Source organism: Lepidochelys olivacea (assembly GCF_965140295.1).
Source record: "Lepidochelys olivacea isolate rLepOli2 genome assembly, chromosome: 2".
In the NCBI taxonomy this organism is placed as follows: Eukaryota; Metazoa; Chordata; order Testudines; family Cheloniidae; genus Lepidochelys; species Lepidochelys olivacea.
Window position 1 is genome coordinate 46442335 of NC_140412.1, and position 16957 is coordinate 46459291.

At 42.0% G+C, this 16957-nt stretch overlaps 1 protein-coding gene across 3 annotated transcripts in view; it reads left to right on the forward strand.

The window, feature by feature from the left end:
* LOC311516224 (uncharacterized protein C8orf88) overlaps positions 1-16957 on the forward strand; it is an 86240-nt gene that overhangs the window by 35744 nt on the left and 33539 nt on the right. For 2 of the 3 annotated variants that reach the window (XM_084620066.1, XM_084620067.1), the window contains 3 exons: positions 5171-5255; positions 7640-7746; positions 8655-9131. In XM_084620066.1, the coding sequence (XP_084476192.1) occupies positions 5171-5255; positions 7640-7746; positions 8655-8771 (309 nt within the window). In that variant the 3' untranslated portion in view covers positions 8772-9131. Of the gene's footprint in view, positions 1-5170; positions 5256-7639; positions 7747-8654; positions 9132-16957 lie in introns of those variants that run through there. The other variant, XM_084620065.1, reaches the window with a different exon arrangement.

Below are 16957 nucleotides of genomic sequence, written 5' to 3' on the forward strand. Positions count from 1 at the left end.
ATACAATCAACTTTGTTTATTTTTCTAATTTTTAAACACTACAGTATCTTCACCTGTTGTGAAATAAATGGATAATTAAACACTAAAAGAGCCTACATTCTATTTTCTGAGTTGGAGAAATCAACTGCTTTAGAATGTTCAGCCTTAATCACATATAGGGATATGGGTCATGTTGCATGGATCCATCATAATGTATAGTTTTGGACAAGCAAGAAACTTCTTCTCTTGCACACTCTATTCTAGTCTTGTTGGCACTATTAGAGACAAACTATGACCTCCCAGAACTTTGTCAATCTAGATGTTTGGCTACAGCCAAGGACCACATAGTGTGGCTTATGGAGGTAAGTGCCAGAGTAGCCTCTACACTCATGGAACATGTGCTGGCTGTGTCCTGTCCCATCCTCTTGCTTAACATGGTGGAGCCAGAAGGCTGCTCCCAGTTACAATGCCTACCAACAGTCCTAAGGATCATCAAGGTGTATGGATGCGCTGATCTTGCCCCCTTTGCTCTGGCTACTTTTCACTACGTTTGCATCATAGCAGCTTCTATGTCACGGAATGATTCTCTAAACAAGGAGGCCTTTCAAGAGCTACTTATGCTGCCTTTAGGGCCAGAATCTAGTGTGTAGCTCAATCACAATATACTCCAATATCTGGGCCTCAACACTCTTTTTATAGGAGGAATCCTGTAGGGTAGATCCATAAGGCTGCAAAAGCTACCCATTCTGCAGCTTGTCTATAGTGATAGTGAATTACAGCCACCGTCTCTGGAATGATTCCCTTTGAAGTACACACCAACTGTTAAGTTAGAATTGGAATATTATAACTGAGATTTCAGAAACTTTAACTCTGCATTAAGAACTTCTGTGGCAGAATGTTGATGTTCCACATGTGGTCTAGATAATACTTAATGCTGCCACGAGTGCAGGGGACTGGACTAGATGATCTCTCAAGGTCCCTTCCAGTCCTATGATTTTATGTGCATTCATGCACAGTTTGTGAAATCATAATTTTCTGAGGCTCTATTTTTCACTATAGAAGACAGATGCATCCCTGTTTACACTTAAACTTTAGGAAGAATGTAATAAACTTGGAAAGCAGGAATAGCTTGTTAGCATTTTTTCTATTAGAGGAAAACTGCAATGCAACAAGTTAAACAAGGCATCTTGGTACTCCAAAGTATGCAAAAATAAAGTATTGGGGCCTCAGTCAGGTCCTCCCTGATTTTTCCAAAGTAACTACTCTGGAATCAGAAATATCCCTGTATCATATTGCTTGATGGTATTAATACTAACTCTTCAAAGAGAAGCTCTGAGGAATAACTTCCTCACTACCTGCAGTTTGAACTCCTAATCCTCTCAACTGGTGAAGTTTAGTGATAAACATCAGCACTCGTGCCCATGATGGCGAAGATAATCATTGCTTCCTTTAAAGACCATCTGCCAAACTGCTTAGTAAATGAACTCTAGCCAGTTCTGAAAAAATATACTGTCAACCTTGCCAGTTTCTAACCTTGCACTTCTTGGCAAGGACATCAAAAAGTGATAATACTGAGCTTCAAATGTATTTATCCTATTCCAATACAGCATCCCTTACATTTGGGTTTCAGGTTGATGCTGATGTCCCAAACTTCTGTTTTTTGGGCAGGAATCAAATCCAAGCTGGCACTACTAGATATCTTTGGACTTTGATAATGTTGGCTGCTTGGTAAGGTGACATACGTATATGACATTGCAGAAGTGATGAATCCAGTGCAGTGCTGCTCCAGGTTTTTGTTGGACATGTCTGACCCAGAACTGTGATGGCCAGGTCCCTGCTTTTTGTTTAATCTCCCCACCTCTCCCCCTTGTGCCCAAGCTTATTTCCTGGGGAGTTCAAGTTTCGATACTCTCATCTTCCCTTTTAAATATTTTGAAGGAGCCTTCAGATATCAAAGATGAGAAAGACAGTGAAACATCATGGCCTTGTGCCGCCAATATGCAGTTTAAACTACTCTTTGATCTTTCATTAATTCAGTCTCTATGGTCACTAGGATGTCTCAATGCCTGGGAGGAATCTTCAGAAGGATAAAGAGCCGGTGGGTCAAATTCCTGCCAGAGAAGGTATAAGTTATATGAATAGGAAGGGGTGGGGGGAAGCCAGAAAAACCAGCTAATACTTATTCACATACTAGGAGGTGTGAAACTGTAGGGTTCTGCTGAACTCATTGCATGCAGACAGGTTCAGTACAAGGAAGGTGGCTTCCATTTCCAGCTGACCAGGAAAGAGGACCACCTTGTCTTACTGATCCAGGTGGTCTGAACTACACTAGTCTTCTTCAGGCTAGGCTACTGCAACTCTGTAGCAGGGTCAGACTGTCACCATAATAAGGCAGAAGACTGTACAGGTAGCAGCAGTGTGCCTTCTAAAGTAAAGGCGGATGCAAAACAAAAGTATTGACTGTTCTTTGCAAACTCCACTCAGAATGAAGCAAAAGGCCCTCAGCCAAATTGCAAAGCCACTGCGGGGCGGGGAGAGGGGGCTGAGATCCAGCAACTTATTGGAGGGTGGGGTAGTCTCCTACACACATGCATTCCAAGGATGTTGCAGCTAGAGATACCCAGGTTTAGACTGTTAAGTTCTGGGGTTGGCATTCTGGTTACAGAGATCCTTGCTAGAAGGGAAGACTTAAGTCCATGTCTCAGCAGTTTAGATTTAAACATAAGACTTTCCATCCTCCCCGTTAGAAAAAAAAACTTTCCTTCTCTCCTCTTTTTTTCCTACCTTCCACCCTGCAGAAATAACATTGCTTAGCTGCTGAAAAATGTTGCTAATTGTGGTTCTTACCTGAAAAGTAATTCTAAAATGGCACGAGAGGGTTCCATCTTTGTGTTTAAAAGATTGCTGTCTCAAATGTGCTCAGTTTCCAAGGATATGTTTCTTCTAACTTCCAGTTCTGTAAATTCCAGTGTGGAAGCACAATAAAGCTGGCTTATGTTATTGTTAGGGCCCTACCAAATTCACGGCCATGAAAAACACATCATGGACTGTGAAATCTGATGTCTCCCCGTGAAATGTGACGTTTTCTGCTTTTACCCTATACTATACAGATTTAACGGGGGAGACCAGTGTTTCTCAAGTTGGGGGTCCTGACCCAAAAGGGAGTTGCAGGGGAGGTTGCAAGTTATTGGGGGAGGGGTGTCACGGTATTGTCACCCTTACTTCTGCACTGCCTTCAAAGCTGGGCAGCCAGAGAACGGCTACTGTTGGCCAGCTCTGAAGGCAGCGCCCTGCCAGCAGCCATGCAGAAGTAAGGATGGCAATACCATACCATGCCATCCTTACTTCTGTGCTGCTGGCAGCTCTGCCTTCACAGCTGGGCTTCCGGCCAGCAGCCACCGCTCTCTGGCTACCCAGCCTTGAAGACTGTGCTACTGCTGGTGGTGGCACTGAAGTAAGGGTAGTAGTACCACAACCCCACCTACAGTTACTTTGCAAACCCACCCACAACTCCTTTTTAGGTCAGGACGATTGCAACACTGTGAACTTTCAGATTTAAATGGCTGAAATCGTGACCTTGATTTTTTTATTATTTGTTTTTATTTTATTTTTTTTGTATGGACTGTGGACTGTGAATTTGGTAGGGCCCTAGTTACTGCGTATATTCACTAACGCTAGTAGTAAAAGTTCTGCAGGCTCTTGAGCCTAGTCTACTTCATAGCTGTACTTCTCCAGCAGTGCAGCTCCTGCTCAGCTCCTGCTTATGTCTATGCTATAGCTTCCACTACTGGCAGCAATGGTGGAGCTGTGCCAGTTGTGAATTATAGGCCAGAGTAGACACTGCCTCCGTTTCATCTGTGCAACGCTGTCTTTCAAACTGTGTCTATAGTATCTTCATGAGGCCTGCATAGGTGTCACTGACTGAAACTGAGTTAAAAAATGATTAGAAGAAGCCAATTTTCTTTTAAATGTGCTGGCAGGGCTGTCCCTAGACATTTTGGTGCCCTATGCAGCCCCACTGTGTGTGTTGGGGAGGGGCTCCATGGGGGGGCAGGAGCAGGCTTGGGGGGCAGAGGGGAAACTGCCCCACTTGCACAAGCCGGCAGAGCAATGTGGGTTGGGGCAGGGTCACTCCACTTCCTGCTGCCCCAAGAGTGCAGTGCGCGCCTGACCCCTGCTGCAGTCCCCTATTGCTCGGGGAAGGGGTGGAGTGGGGGCGGGGCTGGGGTGGACCAGGGGCGGGAAAAGGTGGAGCAGGGGTGGGGGCATCTTTCCTGGGCGGTTCAGCCAGCCAGGGGATTGGGCTGACCTCTGGAGCAGCATGCAGCTGCGTAGTGTACCAGGAAATCTGGGGCAATTTGGTGCCCTAAATTTCCTGGTGCCCTACGCAGCCGCATACTTTGCGTAAGGGTAAGGGCGGCCCTGTGTCTTGGCTGTGAAGAACGAGGGTAATGCTGACAGACCCCAGTCGTTAGCGGCCAGGATTGAACCTGGGACCTCTAGAGCTTAGTACATGAGCCTCTACAGCATGAGCTAAAAGCCAGCTGACTCCTAGCTTAGGCTGTAGAGCAGAGTAATTTCATCTCTCTCTCTGGTCTCAGTGACACTAGATGGGACAGAACACCACACCCAGGAGGTATGTGGGTTACATACTTCCCCTAGCTGAGGAAGTGCCTCCTGAGCTTCAGAGACTTCCCAGTAGAAATCCCTGACGAGCCTCCACTTGTAATGCTGATAGACACTAGTTGTCAGGTGGGATCGAACTTGGGGCCTCTGGAGCTTAGTGCATGAGCCTCTACTGCTGTAGAGCAGACTCATTTTCTTTCTCTTTGCCACTAGATGGGACAGAATGCCACACCCAGGAGGTGTGTGGGTTACACTAGCCGGGAGTGTACCCTAGAGGGAAGAACCCATCTCCCCAAAACCTACCTTACTGACAAGGGAACAAATTCCAGAATTAGACAGTGCTGTGGATTGTCCATGACTTTCATACCTTAAAGCAAACTTGATTATTGTATCAAAACTAATCACTGCAGATTTACTTGAAACAATATAACTTTGCTTTTTTTTTTTTTTTTTTTTTTGCTGATCGTTTCAGTTTGTCAGAAGGAGATTCCAGCATCTGATGATGCATTTTTGGACACGCTTATGAAATTTGAATAAATTGCATGTTCTTCTTTCCTTGTTTTAGTGGTATGAGGCTACTGGAATGCAGACCTTAAATCAAACTGTGATCCCTAGTCAGCCAGAGTGGCAAGAGTCTAAAACTAAGAAAGGTAAGCTTTGTTTTACGCTTGGGGGAATTCTGCGCCACTGCCCATGAACAGAATTTATGTCCACCGCAGATTTCTTTGCGTCCCTACAGAAAAATGACTTTGATGGGGAAGCAAAGGGAAGCCACAAGCGGTCATACAACCTTCTCCAGCTGTATGTTTTGGGTGCCCAGGGCAGCTGACGGAGAGGTAAATCACTGTGGGGCAGGGGGTGGGACTGGGGAAGACCCAGCTGTTGGCTCCTACCCTGCACCAGGCACGGCTGCTAGTCTCAGGTGCGTTCAGGGAGGATGACATCCCCTGCACGGCATCTGGGGCTGGGTCAGACCCAGCTGCAGGAAGCTCTGCAAAATCTCCCTCCCGCTGCTTCCTTTGCCCATCACTCCTCAGCTGCAGGGGGAGGGATCCCTGTACAGGGAGCTGCTCCCACATCTGCCCAACCCCTGTGCATCCAGATGCCCTCATACCCAGACCCTTCTGTCGAGCCTTACCCCCCACACACACTCAGAACACCCCGCCCCTGATGATTCCCACATCCCCTGCACCACCCCGATGAGCCACCCAGATCCCCACCCCACTGAGCTCCAACCACCTTCACCTGGACCCCTCTGCAGAGTCACATTATCATTGCACCCAGAAGCCCCTAATGAGCCCCTGTGCATCCAGATTCCCCACTGAGTCGCCCACACCCAGATTGCCCCCCACAGAACCCTCTCAACCCACACCTGGATCCCCCCCACACTAAGCCCCTCCACACTTGGATCGTACCTTGCTGAGCCAGCCTGCCTGCCCACACCTGGTGCACCTGGCATGGAGGGGCAGGGCCCTGGGGTGTTATTGGAGCAGGCACAGTCCTTAGGCTATGTCAGGGTTGGGTGCAGCCTCACCACTGAGTCTGTGTCCCGGGGGGAACTGCACAGTGATCTCCTACCTCTGTTCAGCCAGCGGCCTGTGCTCCCCAATGCTATGCTGGAGCCTCCACATTTATTTGACAAAATTTGCAGAATTTAAAATATTGTGTGCAGAATTTTTAACTTTTTGGTGCAGAATGCCCTCAGGAATATTTGTTTATATGTAGATCAATGTTTGAATTATCTGCTTCCAAGGTAAAAGGGAAAATATGAACTCTGAAAAGGTATATATGCTTGTTCCAGATATCATTCATTGCTTAGAGGTGATGCTTTCCTCCCGTATGTGGATTTGGCTATGTGAAGGAGCCAGGCTTTTGGAACCTTGCTAGTTTGATGTAGAAGTAGTACAGTAAACTTAAAACTCTGGTAGTGTCATCTGACCTTGCCATAACTACAGGAAAACTCCATTGGGAGGCTTGTTTGGATTTAAAGGTTTGTATGGTATAGCTATATTCATATAGCTGAATTGGTGCCATAGCTGACGAGCACAGATGTGGTAAGTTTGCACCAATGAGGCTACATTAGTGTAGCCATAACAGTACAAAACAAAATCCCAGTTAGACAAGCCCCAAGCGTAGCTATCAATATTTGTGCAGCTGCATGCATTACACTCATGTGAACTACCTCATTACACTTATGTGTTTGCAAGGTTGAATGTAAGTTCATTTCTTAAATTCATGGTGGTTTAAGGCATCAGCTTGGTTGCCCTGGTGAATGTAGTCCTCAATTTAACTGCAGGGCAGGCTTACTACACATACTGCCCTGAGAGCATGTCTTAACACTGATCTGGAGGAATTTCCCTTAGCATTAACAGGTAGATCAGTCTCCATGGCTAGTTCTGGGTGTCTCTGCACAGTATGCTAGTTAGTGCAAATTATGGGAGGGGAGTTTGTGATGTAAGATCTGGAACTGAGATCCACCAAATTCATTTTGTATAGGAACCCTGAAACATCCATTTTTAGCAGTAACTTCAATCTCTCCTGAGCGGTATTGGATTAAAACTGGTGATCTATACATGAAATACTTTGTAGTTCACTAGTAATGACCTGAAGCAGCTAGTCCTTCCAAACCCGCTCTTTTAAGAGTAGGTGTGTGTGCATGTGCAATATAAAGTGCACTCTTTTCACACACAAAACTCTTAGAAAAATCAAAAGAAAAGGAGTACTTGTGGCACCTTGGAGACTAACGAATTTATTTGAGCATAAGCTTTTGTGAGCTGCAGCTCACTTCATCGGATGCATCACTTGGCTGTAGCTCACGAAAGCTTATGCTCAAATAAATTCATTAGTCTCTAAGGTGCCACAAGTACTCCTTTTCTTTTTGTGGATACAGGCTAACACGGCTGCTACTCTGAAACCTTAGAAAAGTCAAGCACTCAAAAATTGGGAAATGCCAGCATTTAAGCTGCTTTGCAAACATCACTGTTTAACAAATAACTTTATAGTAATCTGTTTGTGTATAATCCTGTGTTTGCAGAAAGAATTAAATACAGCAGGGATTTCCTCTTAAAGCTTTCAAGTGTTTCACTCTCTCAAAAGAAGCCGGAATTTCTTCCTGATCATCCTATTGTACTTGAAAAACCAGTAAGTGTATTCTTGCCATTTAAACCAAGCAGTGAAAAGCAATCTTGCAGGTCGCCAACTGTCCATGTTGACTGAGCAAAGTTTAACTTTTAAAAAATCTGTTTGCACAGGTACATGATACAGTAATAACATTATTACTATTGCACCTTGAGTCCCCAGTTGGATTGGCATTTTATCATGACGGAATAACTATGGTGCTCCATAGTGCTTCCATCTGTCAGTTCCTTTTGTTGCCTCTTAACAATGGCTGAGGTCTTAATCTCGTTGAAATTTACTGTGCTTGACTTCTTAGCCATGTTGCTTCAGCTTTCCTTTTTAATAGCTATAGACTATATCTTCAGTTTGGTGTGGTATACTAATCTCTTCTTGCTGTTGGCAACTTAAAAAAAAAAGTCAATCTTAAACTTGCATAGCCCAGTTTGATCTAAAAGTGTTGCGATTTGGGAATTTCTCAGCTCTCAAATATTTTTCTGTAGTCATTATTTACTCATACTGAATATTTCTCTCTCTCCATTGTTGTTCTGGAGCAAACTTTCCTCTTCAAACGCTTTCCCCATTTACAAACAATGAATTGGTCATGTTTTTGTGAGAATGAGTCCATGGTTTAAGAACCCAAACTTTTTCTTGGTATCCTCAGATACCTATTCAAACACTACCTTAAACTGGTATAAATGGTATTCAAGTAGAAAGTCTTGTACAAATTAGGATAGACCATTTTTGTCAAGGTATCCAGCACCTTTAAATAATTATAGTAATAGTAATAATACCTAGTTCTGACTTAGCCTTAAGTGCCTTAATATACCACCTTGTTGGAGTGTAGAACAACTATGCATTCCCTTTGCATTAAATCCATGAATTAACACCGGCTCAGCTCTGCTCTGATGGTCAGTATTCCTGCATAAATTCAGCTCATTCTGTGCCTGTTGGGGAAGAAGTGGATGGTGAGCAGGACATCAGAGAGTACCACCTGGACACCAGGAGTTGGGGAAACTCTCTGGATGCCAAATGAATTTGTGCTACGGTAGAGGAGGAATGGATTTTTCACATCCTCCCTAGAGAATGCTGTGGCCATTCTAGTTAAGAAACCATCCAGTACTACAGTGGGGTATTTTTGAAGAACCTGGAGATGACTTCTCTTGTAGTTCAGATGCAAGTACCAATCATCTTCCAGTCAGCAAAGAACATGCAACAGTTTCTGCATACTGTCAAGACACAGACTGATAAACTCTGGGACCCAAGCTCTTAATACTGGCTTCTTGAAGTTTTTTGTGATATTTGGTGGTGGAGGCTTCTATAGCTGGGGCAAGACTTTCTGGACACAGTTCAACATCACCTGATTACATAGTTCTGGATTTGCCTTTAACAAAACCTATCTGCAATGCTGTTCTGAGAGCTTTCATTTTTGTGAGACCATAAATTAAAGTTGTGGAAGAAGTCCTGCGTATGCCTCTTCTGTCCTAGAAGAGACTGGTTACTTTTAGGAGCTTTCTCTATATGGAGACAGCCTAGCACCAACTAATGCTGTCTTTTTGATGTGACAGTGAGATAAGCTGCGGCCAGACACATTTGGCTGTGAGCCTTCACCTGGAGGCGCATTCGAATCTTGCGGCTCTCTGTGGGATGTTGTGTTAGTGAACTGAGTTTTGCCCATATCACTCCAGAATCAGGGCACTTCTGTCTAGAAGCCTAGGGTTCCTCTTTCTGCTTATGTCTCTAGAGAACAAAGCTTGTGAAGCTTGCTTGTAATCAGGGGTGAAAACTCTGTCAAGTTGCTTGGCATGAGTTTCCGGGCACTGTACAGCAGGCTGTGTTCTGCAAGAATATTCTCTATCCATTTGCAAGCAAACTGCTTGTCTTTCTCTTGTAATAGAGTATATAAGACACCCCCCCCCCACACACACAAAAGGTATATTTGGCAGCTGTTTTGTTTTTTGACCTATTTAAGGTAGACCAGTTTCTCATCAATACCTGGGTTTTTGCAGGATTTGAAGCATTAAAGCCCTGTCTTACGAGCATTGTAATCCTTACAGACTGATGGGAGGGTCCCCCCTCTTCTTGTGAACTCACATCTTTCACATGGATGCTTTCTGGTGGTGGTGACTGCTGCTGTTTACCATAGTGACAATTTAAACAAAATTCCTCAGAGATATGGAGACATCTTTGAATTTCTTCAAAGGTTATAGAACTCTTTTTTATTTTACTTGGTTCACATGCCTATCTCCAGGAGATCCACTTGGAATTTTTCTTCTGAAATCAGTGCTCAGTGGGCTGGGCTTTGTATCCAAGAAAACAATGTTTAAATGACTACTTGCATTTCTTTTTGCTACAGCTTAGTAGGCTGCAATGTCACTGCTTATCTAATCAGAAGGAATGCCTGCTTCTGCAGCCAATATCTGGTCTGCTTCTGGTCAGGAGACTTGTAGAACACCAATGAGTTCCATGTACGCTTACTTTTTGTCTTGACAAGTTTAAGGCTTCATTTGTTGGTGTCGGAGAACCAGTACCCAGAATCCAACAATACAGTACCCTAGTTTATTTCTGAATGGTTTCTCTTAAGTTTCTATCATAGGCGCTGACTCCGTGGGTGCTTTGGAGGCTCAAGCACCCATGGAATAAAAAAAAAGAGGGTGCTCAGCACCCACAATCCACAGCTGTTCGGCAGACTCCGGGCTGGCCACTGATCTGCTGTGTGGCAGCTGGTGGGAGGCACTCGGGGGAGGGTGGAGAGCAGTAGGCGGGGGGCTTTGTGGGAGGGGGCAGAGGGGCAGGAAGAGGTGGAGTGAGGGCAGGGCCTCGGGGGAAGGGGTGGAGTGGGGGTGGAGCACCCCTGGGAAAAAGAAAAGTCAGCTCTTGTGGTTTCTATATTATTTTTGTTATTCCTTTATTTTAAAAACAAGACTTATGCACCTTGAAAAAGTAAACATTGATCCCTTTCAACTGCAACTGGTTTGTTTTTTCCATTGATAGTTTTGTGACGCTACTTAACTGTAGACTGATCCCTGGAACTTTCTAGTCTACGAGTAGAGATTTCTCTCCGAATTTCTTTCAGGAGGAGACTATTTACCTATAGCCATTTTTGGTCAGCATATATTTAGCTGTGGTGTATCACTTACTCACATCCCTTCGGTCGTTGGTTCTAAATCTCTTTAAACTATACATACAATGGGGAAATGCATTTCCAGCTTCTTACTGGAAAATAATTGAATATCATTGGCACTATGTCTTTACTTCAAGATAGTGTGCAGTACCTTCTACTGGAGCAAGCTGCTCAGACTTGAACATGGAAGACTCCTTTTGGGAGCCTGGTTTCAAGAGTCGTGGTCTACTACAGCTATCTGTCTTTGGAGTAGAATTCTAACTGTTTTCAGCCACCCTTGACTAGTGGGAGTTTGCTCAAAGATTTTGTCCATTTTGGACAGAACAAAGTTCTGTGCCTGCAAAGGCATCTTTTAAAGTTAACAGGTATACGTTATTGCAAAAACTGCTTCAAACTTAACTGTAGTATTTTCTGCTGAGTAAATTAACTTACATTTCCTCAAATGGTCACTGATTACCAGATTACATTATTTTTCTAAGCAATCTTATTTCCAAAAATGAAACAAACTTTGTGTGCCTACCTGTTTCAACAGTCCAAAGTTTAGTGTCTTGCTGAAAAATTCTGCTAATACACGGTGCCAGGCGAGCTATACAAAACAACACCTGTCCAAATTGCTGACATACCTAAAGATGATCCTTTAAGGAGCTCTGTATAAACCATGTACCCTAGCAAGGAGCTCTATTGAAGTCAGTAGGATCAACTCATGTGTGGGATCTGTGGGTACAGAGCTCCTTGCATCATCGGGGCCTAAGTTTAGCTGTGGAACAATGCGCAATAGTGCAAACAATGGAGATGGAAGGTGGAAAGAAGAGACTGCTTACAGATCAGCTTTATTTAGGTTTGCACGTGCTGAACACATCTTAAAGGCCTTTAGTATTGTTTGTCAGAGTAATTCTTCCTTTTCATTAGAAATAAGAGTACTTAAATCTTAAAAGGGATTCCTGCAAAGTGATAGAAACCTTTACCTACTGCTTTCTCAGGTATGTTAATTGTATAGATCCACTACAATTCTTGTATGCGCAAGTACTAGTTTTAACATACGGATGAAAATCTGTGAGGGTGTTCTGAATCTGTTCCACTTTAGTTTTTCTAGCAAAGGATAAATTTGAACTAGAAATTGAACAAGACAAAAAGTAGGACAACAAGTAGGTGGTGATGGTGATGTCATGACTTCACACACTTGCCAGATGTGCTACAGATATTCTTTTTTCCTTCTGCAAAGTCCATTTCAGTAAGACTCTACTTCACAAGCTGACTTTTAAAGTTTGGCTGTTATCTGGACTGGACTGAAGCTCTCTACATAAACTTGTTTGTTTTTTCTCTACCACTGATACAGCAACTCATTTGGAAGTATTTCTTGTTGTATTTCAATATTAGATTTTAACCTTCAGGGTCACTAAGACCTATTGGCAGAATTAGCTAGGCTCACAAGTTCTCTGTGATTCTAAGTGGGCAGTCATGGAATTTTCTGTGTCTGCTACACCAATGCCGAGATCCTAGTTCAGTTTCATTATTAACCAGTCTCTGTACTGAACCCAATGTTCCTTTTCCTTGCCATTCATTTCCAAGACTACCCACTGTACTGTTAGTTGTTGTGGTATCATATTCCTTTTATAAATCACTATTACTATCTCTGTTAAAGTCTCTCTTTATAATACTATCTTGCTGTCTGTATTGGTAGCAAGTTGTACTCAGTCTTGTGTTTCTGGAGCTTTGCCAGTAGCGCTTTTGTCTATGGATTTATTTCAGCATACTGTCCTAGATGGGAACTATTTACTGGTTGCATTTTTTTCATTTGATCAAAACAGATTGATTTGTTCTACCACAGGTGCCAACTCCGTGGATGCTCTGGGGCTGGAGCGCTCACGGAGGGGGGAAAAAATTGTGAGTGCTTAGCACACACCGGCAGCCCTATGGATCAGCTCCTCCCCCTTCCTCTTTCTCTCTCCTCCCTCCCCCCCCTCCTGCCTGCTGGTAGGCCCCACTGATCAGCTTCTCCCCCTCCATCTCAGCTTCTTCCGCCCGCCGCGATCAGTTGTTCAGTGGCATACAGGAGGCACTGGGGGAGAGGGGAAGGAGGGGGCAGGAAGAGGCGAGGAAGGATTTGGAGGAAGGTGTAGGGCCTGGAGCAGTACAGGGGTTGAACACTCCCCCGGATACTGGGGAAGTCGACTCCTCTGGGTTCTACCAGTTACTGGCTTTCATGCATCAGTAGTGGATGGTAAGCACCTTCTGAGATAGCTGTTGAGGATCCTATATTTAGAACATTTCCAAACTGCTGCTCAAGTGTAGTTGAATACTGGTCTAAATTTTCAAGTGATTAGTAATTTTTGAGTCTTCATCTTGATGATGTCTTTTTAAAGAGACCCTATTTTTAGAGGGTGAGTGCTTGGCCCTTCTTGATAATTGGGTTCTATTAAAGTACCTCAGATTGGGTTTACCATGACCAGTTGCTTTTAAAAATTTAGGCCACAATTTGAGGCATTTAATTAACCTGTAATTCTTATTATCTCTTACAATCTTACATGTTTAGTCCTTATCTCATTATGAATACTCTTTGTTACAATTCAGTGAGATTTAACTTGCTGTGTGTAATGTAAATATTTAAATGACATTTCAAACTTTGAAGTAATTTTTTGAGTCTGTTTATCTTACAGAAGAAAACTATTTTATTGCCTTATGTAAGAAATGACAGGTCCTTTTGAAGATAAGAAATCCATCTTTTGGACAGCTAACAATGAAGTGGATTAAGGGCCAGATTTTTAAAGGTATTTAGGTGCCTTAAGATGCAGATAGGTGCTTAGTGGAATTTACAGAAGCACCTAGGTGCCTAAATGCTTAAAATCCCTGGTCATTAATCAAGAATGCCAGTAGAATGTAAACAAATTACAATGGATGTAAATTTTGTTTTTTCAATTATCAAAAGCCAGAAGTATTTTCAACATTGACAAACTTTGGTTCGCTAAATCAACTTCAACATTTGTAGAACCACCAACTTTAAACCAGTATTTCTGACTCAGATTTTGTTTGCAATGTTCAGATTTTCATTAGCTGTAATAATGGAACAGAAACACAAGCTGTAGTAATTCTCAAACATGACTTGGATGTATGTAAGTGTATTATTTCTTGAATTTTGAAACTGGCTTTGATTGCTTTTCAGTAATTCACAGTGGCGCTCAGTGACCTCTTGCATTCTGTGGCTATACGACTAGTTTCTTTCAAGATGTTTAATATCTTGATGTTTTGGTTTCATTGAAAGGCAGCACAATTTCCATAAAACTAGAATATCTACCCTAATGATTGTTGACTATACAGGGGAGCTGTCGATAGGGCAGTGGATTTCAGGAAATGCAATACTAAATAGTGTCATCCAATGGTACTGATGTTTCCAAAGTGGAAATGGGTAGTGGTGACAATGAAAAATTCCAAGAATCCTTGTTGGAAGTGCATACTACTTATAGCTGTTTCCTTAAATAAGGATTGCATAATGAAAAGAAGCCTCTGAAAGCCTTTTAGTTAATAATGTACAGTATTGTTTATATATGCAAATATAACTCTCTAAATTGACTAACTTCAAGAATAATACAAAATTATTTTGGTCTAGCTACTTGTAATAGCTTCTGTACTCAGAACTGCAGTAAGGCTGAAATTAATCCTTTCACTCCTGAAATTGGATTTTTCTAGAATCCATTTTTTTTCTAGCAAAGGATAAATTTGAACTAGAAATTGAACCAGAGGAAGGTTAGATCGTTAGAGCAATAGTACTAAAAATTTGCAAAGTTAAATTTGTTAAAGATGTGATTAGCTTTTCAGTTGTCTTAATCTTTTCTAAACTATGCAAAATAAGGTTGCCAAAAAAGTCCTGGATTTTCTTTTGGTGTTTGTCATCTTTGTTTCTGTACATACAGCAGCAGTTTCAGACAATCATTGTAATTCTTTAATGTCCCTTATGTGTGTCAATTAAAATATTTTGTGAGTGTGATCTGTTTGTACGCTTGTATTTGAAACACACAGTACATCAATTTGAAAGCCTTAAATTTACAAAAGACTAAAATAGCTCAACTATAATTGGGGGTTAGAGGTATGTTCTTCCCAGTAGCAACCCTACAGCTAATGCTGAAGGCAATTCCAGTTTTACTCTCATCCCTTCTATCTCAAACTCTTTTAGTGCTGAGATTCCTTAAATGTTATCAATTGTAGATTAGTGGTTGGTTATATCATTAGTAAATGGGGAATAATTTTGCAGTGGTAGGAAGACTGATTACTTGATTTACTAGAATTTTTCTATCTCTGGCATTTGACTCTGTTCAATTCTAGAACAGATTACCTTATCCATTAGAAAGGAACAGAACACTGAAACTTCATGGAGACCATTTTAACCAGAATTTAGAGAGCATAGTTGTGTGAAAAGATGTTCCTTAACGTGTAACCCTTAAATGATGTATTATGTGCACACAAGCACAATATCAGAGCACCAGATTATTGGTAACACAGCCATCAACTCAACTGACATCACTTCCTGAAGGCTTGTGGATTTATTCTATCCCAGTGATGACACAGCCTGCCTTCGCTTAACAAAGAAGGAAATTTTCTCACTAACCTGAAAGCATATTCTTAAATCTACTAATTAAAGCTAAGGATGAGCAAACCAACTCGATCAAAATAGGAAACCAGACCAATTGTTAATTGCTGTAGTTAATGATCTGTACCTGTCTAAGTAACTCAGTCAGTACTGACATGTTCTATAATATACTTGAAATTGTACTGCAGGTGGAAAGGATGGGCTGCATTTTACTTCTGTCTATTTTCCTGGCAATTGGTCTTAAACATGCAGAAGGGAAGGACAGATGGTCTTAATGAGAGCATATTTTTCTTGTAAAATTATCATACATCTTGTGGAAATATCTTTGAAATGTTGATATCCCAAATGCTTTCTTAAGTTTAATTCTGAAGTACTGTGATTAAAGAACTACTTCCTAGTGTGTAATCTATCCCAAATTGTGCTACATACTTTCTTAGCTCCATTCCCAACCCTCTCTACCCAAAACAAAATATAGTTGAAACTTTATCTGACAAAACAGCTCCAATCAGAAATGATGAAATTACTACTAAAAGGTCTTTGAGGAAAGAGGCCTCCATGAAAGAGAATTCATATTTTTAAAGATGTAGATGTTTTAAAATCTTCAGGTACAGTGTCCTACAAGTGCTTTCTCTTGTTTGCAATGCCTATTTTAACTAGGGTAGAATATTGGATGTGAATGGATAAGAACACCTCACTGTTTAGTATTTGTCTTGTTTTAAATGTCACTTTGCCTGAATATTTAAATACAATTTTTTTTTACATTAAATCCATATTAGGGTGAGAGATCAGCAGGAAGTTTGCAAAGTGTGGGATGTGGGTGAGTTTGAAAAGTTTTGATACGTGCATAAAGCTAGTCAGGAATCTTGATTTTTTTTTTTAACTTGGAAAATGATTAATTAGAAAAGTATTGGTTTCAATAAACACTCATTGGGAGGAATTCCCAGGTTCAGATGGAATTTCTTCTCAAAACCAGAGAAACATACCCCAGGATGGCCAACAGGCTGATGGTTAGGGCGTCCTGGTGGATAGGTGGGAGACTCCGGTTCAAGTCCTTGGTCCAACTTGGGCAAAGCTAGGACTTCAATGGCAGTCTCCGACTCCCCATATTTATGTCCAAAACACTGGGCTTTTGGCTATTCTGGGGCACGCTCTATCACTCTGTTTTTGCTGTACAGCAGAACAAAATCATTTCAAAATCTCAAGTTTTCATGAAATGGAAATGTCTTCTGACCAGTCCTATTGACATTCAGTGGGACAGACACTCCAATTCAAATTACTAGTGGTAGAAACCATGGGTGGAATTTTCATTAAGTTGGCTTGTTTTAGATATGTAACTTCCACTGATTTCTAGAACTCTAAACTTCAAGATATTACAGTTGAATGTGCAAATTAAACTTCACTAGTTAGAGTTGCTGTTCTATTGTATATGTGGGTTCTCAGCTTCGGTGGCAGACTTGTACTTGGGATACATAAGAACAGCTATACTAGGTCAGACCAAAGGTCCATCTAGCCCAGTATCCTGTCATCTGACT